This window comes from Bison bison, unplaced genomic scaffold (assembly GCF_000754665.1).
Source record: "Bison bison bison isolate TAMUID 2011002044 unplaced genomic scaffold, Bison_UMD1.0 scf7180017864304, whole genome shotgun sequence".
In the NCBI taxonomy this organism is placed as follows: Eukaryota; Metazoa; Chordata; class Mammalia; order Artiodactyla; family Bovidae; genus Bison; species Bison bison.
Window position 1 is genome coordinate 10,983,770 of NW_011494876.1, and position 11,252 is coordinate 10,995,021.

An 11,252-nucleotide genomic window follows, 5' to 3' on the forward strand; every position below is an offset into this window, starting at 1 on the left:
AGAGGGAGAGGGTGGGAAGATTTGGGAGAATGGCATTGAAACATGTAAAATATCATGTATGAAATGAGATGCCAGTCCAGGTTCAATGCACGATACTGGATGCTTGGGGCTGGTGCACTGGGACGACCCAGAGGGATGGTATGGGGAGGGAGGAGGGAGGAGGGTTCAGGATGGGGAACACATGTATACCTGTGGTAGATTCATTTTGATATTGGCAAAACTAATACAATTATGTAAAGTTTAAAAATAAAATAAAATTAATTAAATAAAAATAAAATAAAATAAAAACAAAGGTCCCAGTCAAAGAGTGGGCAGAAGACCTAAATAGACATTTCTCCCAAGACGACATACAGATGGCAACAGGCACATGAAAAGATGCTCAACATCTTTAATTATTAGAGAAACGGAAACCACAATGAGGTTCCACCTCACACCAGGCAGAATCGTTGTTGTTCAGTTGCTAAGTTGTGTCCAGCTCTTTGCAACCCCACGGACTGCAGCACACCAGGCTTACCCGTCTTGCACTATCTCCCAGAGTTTGCTCAAACTCCAACCACCACCGCCACCGCCACCTCACACCAGTCAGTATGGCCATCGTCAAAATGTCTACAAATAATAAATGCTAGAGAGAAAAGGGAACCCTCCTACACTGTTGCTGGGAATGTAAACTGGTGTAGCCACTATGGAAAACCAATATGGAGATTCCTTAAGAAACTAGAGTTACTATATGATACAATTATCTCACTCTAGGGCATATATCTGAAGAAAGCTCTTAACTCAAAAAGATAACATGCAGCTCAATGTTCATAGCAGCACTGTTTACAATAGCCAAGACATGAAACAACCTACATGTCCAACAAAGACGAATGGATAAACACGTGGTATGTATGTGTATATCATAAACACACACACACACGTACATGCGCACAGAGGACTACTACTCAGTCATAAAAGAGAGTAATACCAACGGCAGCTTCAGAGCCTGCCTCCATACGGTCCTGAGCGCACTCCTTTATCCCTCTGAGCCTCAGCTTCATCGTTACATGGGCTTGATTGCAGGGATTAAAGGCTACAAGCAAATGTGCTTGGTGAGTATCAAAGGCCTATAGATCACAGGGGCGTCTTTCTGCCCCCTTTTCTTTCTGCTTTTGGAGTTCTAAAAGCAGAAGTGTGCACTTGGTTGAGCTGATGGGAGGGAAGCCTGTGTGGTTGGAGTGGGGTTCTGCAGAAGACAGAGTCTGAATTCTTGAGGAAGGGAAGTCAGGGAGATACCCTCCAGCAGGAGGGCTCTGGGAGGGGAGGAGCAGTGGGAACAGGGAGCACCCAGATGCCTGGCTCTGCCCTGGTATCAGTGCTCACGGGGGTGCAGCTCAGGGGGAGAGGCCAGGCTCGGTGGGCCCAACACTCCTGTTGGGCATCTGCGCTGGGGTGATGCGGCTGAGGTCAGGTAGCAACTGGTTCTAGACGGAGGGCAAGCCCAGGCCCATGTTCCTTGCACTCCAGGAGCCAGGAGCTCATTAAAGAGAAGGGAAGGAACAATTACCTGCCAACTTCAGAAGCAAAAGACCAGAAGGAGCGGGGGCAGGAGGAGGGTGGTTCTCCACCTGGGGCTCCAGAAGTGTGCCAGGACACAGAGGGGATGAAAGGAAGATGGAGACGGCTTCTGGGGTCATCAGCTGAGATCAGGACAGGGTCAGTCAACCAGGTGGCCTGGAAGGCTGGGGAGAGTGGCTGAGGCTTGATCTGACCTGTCATGGGGAGCCCCAGAGTGCCCTGGACAAGGAGGGGCAGGCTTCAAGGGAGAGAGGGGCTGTGGGCGACTGAACTGCGGGGGAATGGGGAGGAAGGAAACCCCAGATGGGGCTGTGCCCTGTATCAAAGGTGGTGCTGTCAAACAGAAATATGCCAACCCCCTGGGTAATTTACAATTGTAGGATAGCCCATTAGAAACAGCAAGAAGGTGAAATTACTTCTGATAATATATTTAACCCCATATATCAAATATTTGTTATTTCAACATGAAATCAATGCAAAAATTACTATTGCAATGACTCACATTTCTCCTGTGCCAAGTCTTCAAGGTCGGGAGTGTCTCTTGGCCAGGACACCCGGATGCAGATTAGCCGCTTTTTGGAGTCATAGGCAGCTGGCAGCTGCAGCATAGGACAGCACAGGTCTAGACAGAGGAGAGGCTGGGCTGAAATGACTGCGGACGAGGCCTTTCCCGGCTTCCATCTGTGCCCTCTGTAAACTGCCACCAGCTCGAGGGCTCTGCTGTCCTTCAACACGAGCCATGAGCAAGGCAGCACCCCTGGCCAGCCTCCTCTCTGCTCTGGGGCCAGGCTGGTTACCTGTCTCCCGTGAATGCCTTGAACATTACTTAGCCCTGGATTTCTCAGATGGTCCGGGAGAAAGGAGTTGGTCTTAGAAAATTAATGTCTCTCTATTCTGAAGCGCCCCCATCTTCCGAGGGCTAGGGTGGGCTGAGGAAGTGGGTTTCGAGTCCATGGTAGTCGCTCACCCCAAGATAACGCGTGGAGAAGGCGGTGTTGGAGACCTGATCGGGAGCTGCAGCCAAGAGCAGGGGAGGCTAATTTAAAACAGCTGATTGGTATGGGTAACCAGGTGCCACGGATAAGACGCTTTCCCTTGCTTTTAAGCCCCTCCTTTAAACTGTCCCTGCACCTCCTTGATTCGGGAGAAGAGGAACTGGCTTCTAGAGAATCCTTTTAGGTTCCTGGGATGCCAGTGTGCCATGGGGGGCACGCGACAAACCGGCGCTGGGCAACTCGGGTCTGAGTCTCAGCTTTATAGCCTTGAGAGAGTCGGGTCGTCTTCCTGCACCTCAGTTTCCTTACCTGAGATGTGAGAACGGGAATGCATATGGTTGGGGGGTTTATTCAAAGGCTAAGATGTGCGTGAAGCCCCTCACCTGGGACACGAGGGCCCCACAGATGGGAAGTGACTTACGGGTTCCGATTACTGTCACTGCCATTGCTATTCATGGAACAGGGCCTGGGCTGAGTTTGTGGTTTGGGTCGGCAGAAGCAACAGGAGAAAGACGTGGGGGGCATGGAGGGATGTCTCCTTACCACAGCCACTCTGCAAGGGGGTCTCTGAGGGATGAAAGTGGAGCCAGAGGCCCCCCATGATGGGCAGGGCGTGAGAGGGGGCGACCGGGAGCTTGTCCTGGGCGGGCAGGCGGACGGGCGAGCGGCTCTCCAGCCATAACTGTGAACTCTGTCTGGGGGTCATGTTCTTCCCCACAGGTTTCCAGCTCCACCTCCCACGTCCAGAGTTACCCAAACATTTTCCAAACCAGTCTGACCCCTTTCTAATGTGTTCCAGATGCACTTGCAAGAAATTGGAAAAATGCAGAGCCAAGTGGGAGGCTGTACATTTATAGGGCTGTACTGGGCCTGAAGATTTTGCCCAGTGGGTGCCCCGTCCCAGGGGTCCAGTTGCCTCCAGGCCTCCTCCTCTCGTCTCTCCCGGGAGGAGTCCTCCCCCAGCCACTGCCCCTGCTGAGGTAGGGCTTGTCTCGGGCGTGTGCACTGACCCTCGGACCCATCACTGGGCTGGTGTCACTCATTTTCTGGCTGTTTATTGAGCACCTACTATTATTATTTTCTTTGTATGATTTTTAAAATGGAGATAAAACTGACATAACATTGTGTCAGTTTCAGGTACACTGTATTTTCTTAATAATTTAGAAAAACAGTTTTGGTCTCACAAACTCCCTGAAAGGGCTTAAAGGAGCTCCAGGGGGTCCAGGGATCACTGGGAACAATGTCTTTAGAGGAAAACTACGTGGATTGAGAGAGCTTAAAATAGGGCAACCTGACCCAGGCTCAGGGACAAGACACTAGAGTGAAAAGGAGGACAGGGTACAGTATGTGCGAAGGCCAGTGGTGAGGAAGAGTGGGGTACTCTCAAGGGACTGAAAGCAATAATTATGAATCCTCAGCCTGGTGTATACTGGGGCCGCTGCAGGTCCCTCCACCCCTTAGATTCATATCACTAAAAATGTGTTGACATGCCCAGTACAGAGCTCATCCCTTCCCTCTTGGAACTGACAGCCTGGGAGAGGGACAGGGGATGGCCATTCCCACCAGCATGACTATGATGTGTGCAGAGATGGGGGAACTGGTCTGATTTGTGTGCGAGCAGGTAGGGCACAAACAGCAGGTTTGGAAAGTCAAGCTGGAGGGGGATTTAAGTTCAGTCTTGAAGGGAGAGTAGAGGTGATCCAGGCACAGAGGATGGTGTATTCATACCAAGCTGAAGGACAGCAGGGCTTAGAGGTTGGGAAGGAAGAGTTAGCCTGTCCTGTGGTGGGAACGGGAAGGTGCGCCGTGGAGGGGTGGGGAGACCAGCAAGGGCAACGGCCATTCAGTGCAGGGTCCAGACCAGACCAGCTGACTCAAAGCTCTAAACCCATCGTGGTTTGTTGTTAAGACCACAGGCTGAATTCTAAGCCTTGGCTCCATATCTTGTAGGTAAGTCACTTCATCTCTTTGGACCACCTTATAGATACCACATTGATTGGAGTTTTGGATTCCGGTCTGGTCTGCCTGGGTTCAGATACCAGGTCTGTGATAATTCACCTGTGTGACCTTGGATACGTCACTGAAACTCTCTGTGATTTAGCTCCTCCTCCTTATATAATAGGAATAATGCTGGTACCTACTGCATATGATTACTGTATGGAATCAGTTATATGTACAGTTATGGGACTAAAATATTATTCCTGACAGATTCCTCACCCCTAAGAGGGATGTTCATCCCAACTTCCCCACTTTAGGCTTCAGCATCTGAAAAACTCAGGAAATTTGCATCAGGTACTATTTTTATCTGAGTACTTCAGAGAGGAGCTGAAGCAGAGGATATGGGGGAGGGGTCTGTCCAGGGAAGGCCCCATAGGGTCCTGCTTGGTTACATCCAGTCCTCTGGCAGGCCTGGGAGGCTGCTTCTGCTCTCCCTGCACAGAATGACCCACCCACCATGGCTCCTTTCCCTCCTCATCCCCATGGACTTGTTCCAAAGGACAGCTTTGTTCTATGATGAAAAAACGCCTCCTGTGCTTTCCAGACTGAGTCTTGTTTTACTACCACACTCAAAGCAGGTGAAGACAGAGTAGTTTGGCAGAGGAGAGTGTTGGGTGTCTGCGGCCTCACCGCACCGGTTTGAATCCTGCCTTCCCCAGGTAACAGCTGAACAATTGGAGCATGTGACTTACTACAAAATGCTCATCTGAAAAGTGAGATAGTAAGACCTCCCCAGCAAGCTGTTAAGAACAACAGAAGCGCTTGGAATAGTAGGTTCTCAGCAGATACTTGCAAGGCTTGCTGCTTCTCAGGTGGTGTGCTCAACACTTTGTGTCGCTTGGCCTGACAAGGGTACCTTGTAATCGTTCCCACTGGCAGGTGTCAGGTCCATGGCCCAAGGACGCAGAACCAGGAAGGTCCACACCCCACTCCACCTTATTCCAAAGGTTATGCTCTCACCTGCTTTCCATGTTGCCGCCAACAACAAATGCTTTCCAGTCTTCATTTTGCTACTTTCTGGTTGGGAAACTTTGGTTAAGCTGATTCCTTCATCTGAGCCCTGGCTTCCTCCTGCATTAAAAGATAATATGAAGTCTGAGATGTGAATGGAGAAGAATGTGCCCATGAGGTTGGACTCCCACTGAGATCCTGGCATGGCCTTCCTGCTCCTTCTTGGGGAGAATTTGACCAAGTCTGCATGGTTCCTGCCTCAGTTTCCCCCTTCCATAAGAACAAAGTAAACTGCCTTGATGGATTCTGAGGCTCTTCCTATAACTGGGCCGTCTGAGCTGCTTCTGGGGAATCTGAAGTCCAGAGAGGCTAGGAAAACAGCAGAGCACGGAACTGTCAGAGCTGACAAAGCAGCCAGGGCCCTTCCCTCACCAGCTTGCTGAGACTCAGCGTGGCAATCAGGATGAGCCCCCTCCGGGATGCCGTACCCAACTGAGAGGCCCCTCAAGTGTTACAGAGTGGGGGCACTGGGATTCAGCCTGCCTGCCGCTGAGTTCTGGCTTTACTTCTTAGTTGCTGTGTATGTGACCCTGTAGGATGAGTCACTTACTCTCTCTAAACTTTGGTTTCTCCATGGGTAAAATGGGGTAGGAATGCCTCCTTCGTTGGGTCGCTGAGGGAGATGAGGTCATTCACATAATGGGCTCAGCACTGATCACAGAGTCGAGCAGCTGAAGTGCTGACTGTAGCCGAGAGCCTCGCATCCGATCCAATGTACACTCCAGTCTCTTCGAGGGCAGGCACCTGTCTACCAAGATCTATATCCCTGGGGCCCAGCACAGCACCTGTCCGTGCTCAGCAAATGCCTCTGAAATAGGGAATTAGCTCCTTCCAGTCACAGATGAGGAGTCTGAGAATCAGAGAGGGAACAATCAGCGCCCAGACAGCAAGGTGGTGGGAAAGGCAGTATAGGAACCCAGCTTCTAGAATTGAGGCTGATGGTGTATCCGTGGCCGTGCACAAAACCTTGAACTTTGTCATTTTGTCAACAGTCACCTGAGAGTGACTTGGCATGTCTTCACTTAGTGCCATGGAGTGGGAGAGTGGGGATTCAATGTCTTTGGGTTTCCACTGGACCTTGGGAGCTAGCAAACACCTCTATGAAACTGATTGTGATCATTTATATGTAGAATCTAAAATATGGTACACATGCACTTACCTATGAAACAGAAACAGAGTCACAGACATAGAGAACAGATTTCTGGTTGCCCAGGGGTGGGGTGAGGGACAGACAGATTGGGAATCTGGGGTTAGCTCATGCAGACTGTTATATACAGAATGGATAAACAGTAAGGTCCTAGTGTATAGCAGTATACACTGTATACACTCAGTATACACAGTATACTCTGTTCAGTATCCTGTGATAAACCATAGTGGAAAAGAATATGCAAAAGAATGCATAACTGCATCACTTTACTGTACAGCAGAAATGAGCACAGCACTGTAAATCAATTACACTTCAATAAACTAAAACAAAGACAAGAAGCCAAACCCTGATTTTGGGAGGTCCTCACAGCCTGAGAGAATGCAGAGAGAATCTCTGGGGTACAAATAGCGTAACTGTGCTTGCACACTTACAGTGGGGCTTGCCCAGGAGATGGGGGGTCTGGTGCAAATGTTTCCAGACAGTGATCTTGCGAATAGTCTTTCAGTGACCCGAACATGTCCAAAGGCTCGCACAAGTCTGTTGAGCTCTCCTGTCTACCTAACTGCCCTGGTGTTTCCTAGCTGAGCTTTCTTGCTGGAAGCAGGAGGTGGGTTCTCACGGGGCCAGAGCTACTCCATGTTGAGCAGGAAACACTTTTCCTGAGCCCCGTATAATGAGGTGTGGTGACCTCTGGTAGTGAAAGCTCATCCTCCCTCTAGGAAGGCCGCTTGGTGCCTGGGGACAGTAGGCATGGATGGGTGTGATTTGAGGAGATAATGAGAGAGAAAAGGTACTGAAACATGTTTGTCAGATGCAACTTCACTTTCACCTTTCACTTTCATGCATTGGAGAAGGAAATGGCAACCCACTCCGGTGTTCTTGCCTGGAGAATCCCAGGGATGGCGGAGCCTGGCGGGCTGCCATTTCTGGGGTCGCACAGAGTCAGACACGACTGAAGTGACTTAGCAGCAGCAGCAGCAGCAGCGCCCATTCTCTATTTGCCATTTTTCCCTCGGCTTCTTAAAGGCAAGTTCTCCACCCTCCTGCCAACTCCTGCACAAGCTGTAACTTCTGGTCCTCTCCATCTCAGCAAGGATGCCATCACCTGTGCGGTTTAAGCCGGCTATCCAGTCCCCACCCTTAACTTTTCCCTTTCCCCACGTGCAATCCAGCACTGAGTTTCGTGGGCTCCATCTCCAAAATATATATTGACTCTAGGCAGGCTCTGCGTTTGCACCTGCCACTTTGGTCTCAGCCACTTTGCACCTCTCCTGGACTCCTGGAAGAGCCAGCTGCCCTCTGCTTCCACCCTGCTCCCGTGTGGGTCCAGTGATCAGATGCTGCTCAGGTCTTGTCTCATCAGCCTCCTCTCCCCCCATTCCCAGCTGCCCCAGCACAGGTGGGTTTTCTGAACCTGCATGCCCCAGAGTCTTTGTATTTGCTCTTTCTATGTGCCTGGAATTTGTTTCCCTCATGGCTCTGCACAAGCTCTATTTTTGTCCTCCTTGGGGTGTCAGTTCAAATCACATTTCCCCAGTGATGCCGTCCCTGACCCTGGCCCTCAGTGCCTCCCTGCATCTCACCCCAGCGATGTGCTCCAGGGTGTCTTGCTTAGTCTATAATCATCTTATTTTCCTGTTTAGTCTGTCTTCTGGAACAACAAACCTTTTCAGTAAAGGGCCAGATAGAAAATAGTTCAGGCTCTGTGGCCCTATGTCTGTCGCAATGATTCCACTCTGCCGTTTTAGTGTGAAAGAGTGCGATGTATAAGTGAATGTGTGTGGCTGTGTTCCAACACTTTACTTGTAGACATTGAAATTCATGTAATTTTCATGTGTCACAAAACACTCTCTTTTTGACTTAAAAAAATCTTCAAAAATTAAACAAAACAAAACAAAACAAAAAACTCAAAACACTTTTTTTTAGCTCCTGGACCTTACAGAAATATTCAGTAGGACAGTGCGCTTTCATTCGCCAACCCCTGTTTTAAAACATAAGCTCTACGAGGCCAGGCTTCTATCTGTCTTTTCCATCAGAGTACCCCAAGTATACCACAGTTCTTGGCACATAAAAGATGCTCACTAAATTCTGGGGGAATAAAAGGAGACAGAGGGAGCTGTATCTAGAGCTCACTGGACTTATCTCAAACACTCAGCCATGATGTTTCTGAAAACAAGGAATAAAGGAACCAGGATAAACAGGAAGAATGATTATGAGACAGGCATCTGAAGACCTATCAACACAACTCTCTGGACATCACGTCCATCCTCGCAGTCAGAACAACAATCGACCACCCATGATCTGTATTTTCTAGGCCTAGAGATTCTTTCAAGTCAGCCAAGGAGCCATTGCGCTGTGTGAACAACCTGGTGAGCTGGCAAGTCAGCCAGGCTTTCAGAATTCTAACCCGTGGAAAAGCCATGGACATTTTGTCCTGGCACCGAGAGTTACCATCTGAATAAATTAATATTTACATGCTTTTATGAGGAAAGTTACTCTTGATCTTTGAGAAGGAAAATCAACCTTTCAGTCCCACTTGGCATTTGTATCTTTGTATCTCTCTTAGTTGACACCTTGCCACTGGCTCAGAATAAATATTTCTCTGATATTTTTTTAATAGCATTTGTCCCCCTGCTACAGTTTTGAGACAAAATACTTTTCTGGATAATACTCTAAGAAGGAAAATACTTGGCTCTCTCCTCCATAATTTTTGATGGAACCTGTTTATTGCCTGTGGTCATTCCACTGGCGGTCATTTGATGCTTTGGGCTGCTGAATGAGGCCCCGTTTGGGCTGTGTCTCCGGACACCAGTAGAAACATTTGGAAACCTTAAAGAAAACTCAGACAATTGGCTGAATTTTGGGCAAAATATAACCAGATTCTACTTCTCACCTCATATCAAAATTCTGGATGAGCTAAAGATTTAAACAAGGAGAAAACATGAATGAACAAAGCATGGGGGATAAAAATGTCTCTAAACATGTTACTGAAGGCAGAAACATAAAGACAATTACAGAACTTCCTTGGTGGCTCAGTGGTAAAGAATCTGCCTGCCAAAGCAGGAGACACAGGTTCGATCCCTGGTCTGGGAAGATCCCACATACTGTGGAGCAACTAGGCCCACGCGCCACACTATTGAGCCTGTGCTCTAGAGCCTGGGACCCGCGATGACTGGAGCTTGCGTGTCCTGGAGCCTGTGCTCAGCAGCAAGAGAAGCCACCACAATGAGAAGCCTGCTCACCCCAACTTGAGAGTGGCTCCTGCTTGCTGCAACTAGAGAAAAGTCCATGCAGTGAAGACCCAGCACAGCCCAAAATAAAGTACAATTAAAAAAAAAAAAAAGACAATTACATAAGAGGTAAAAATCTTCAGCACCAGACTATCCCCGCCAAATCTCTTAAAATCTTGAGAAACCACAACCTTACAGAGGTATTTGCTGACAAAGCGTTAATTAATTAAATTGTTTTTTATCTATCTTCGGGAGAGGACATTTAAATTCTACTTTATTACCATATTTCAATTATACAATGCAGTGTTATCAACTAGAGTCACCATTAGACATTGATCCTCGGAACTTACTCCTTTTATACCTGAATTTTTTTTAATTTAATTTTATTTTTTAACTTTACAATATTGTATTGGTTTTGCCATATATTGAAATGAATCCACCACAGGTATACATGTGTTCCCCATCCTGAACCCTCCTCCCTCCTCCCTCCTCCCTCCCCATACCATCCCTCTGGGTCATCCCAGTGCACCAGCCCCAAGCATCCAGTATTGTGCATCGAACCTGGACTGGCGACTCGTTTCATATATGATATACATATTTCAGTGCCATTCTCCCAAATCTCCCCACCCTCTCCCTCTCCCACAGAGTCCAAAAGACTGTTCTATACATCGGTGTCTTTTTTGCTGTCTCGTATACAGGGTTATTGTTACCATCTTTCTAAATTCCATATATATGCGTTAGTATACTGTATTGGTGTTTTTCTTTCTGGCTTACTTCACTCTGTATAATAGGCTCCAGTTTCATCCACCTCATTAGAACTGATTCAAATGTATTCTTTTTAATGGCTGAGTAATACTCCATTGTGTATATGTACCACAGCTTTCTTATCCATTCATCTGCTGATGGACATCTTGTAACTTTTTACCAATTTCTCCTTATTTCCCCAGCTCCTAGACCCTGATGATGACTTTTATACTCTTTTTTTAGATTTCATATAAATGATATGCAGATTTTGTCTTTCTCTGTCTGGTTTACATCACCTAGTATAATACCCTCCATTTTCATCCATATTGTTGCAAATGACAAGATTTATTTTTCAGTGCTGAATATTCCATATACACACACACAGACACACACAGATATATATATGTGTGTGTATATGTGCCAAAGAACTGATGCTTTTGAACTGTGGTGTTGGAGAAGACTCTTGAGAGTCCCTTGGACTGCAAGGAGATCCAACCAGTCCGTTCTGAAGGAGATCAGCCCTGGGATTTCTTTGGAAGGAATGATGCTAAAGCTGAAACTCCAGTACTTCTG

General features: G+C 47.8%; 1 protein-coding gene across 1 annotated transcript in view; it reads right to left on the reverse strand.

The window, feature by feature from the left end:
• Positions 1 to 11,252, reverse strand: part of LOC104997263 — a 135,600-nt gene that overhangs the window by 55,374 nt on the left and 68,974 nt on the right. The window contains exons 3-4 of the mRNA XM_010851932.1: positions 5,508 to 5,618; positions 2,057 to 2,176 (exon numbers count right to left, since the gene is read on the reverse strand). Coding sequence (XP_010850234.1) covers positions 2,057 to 2,176; positions 5,508 to 5,618 — 231 coding nt within the window. The remainder of the gene's footprint in view (positions 1 to 2,056; positions 2,177 to 5,507; positions 5,619 to 11,252) is intronic.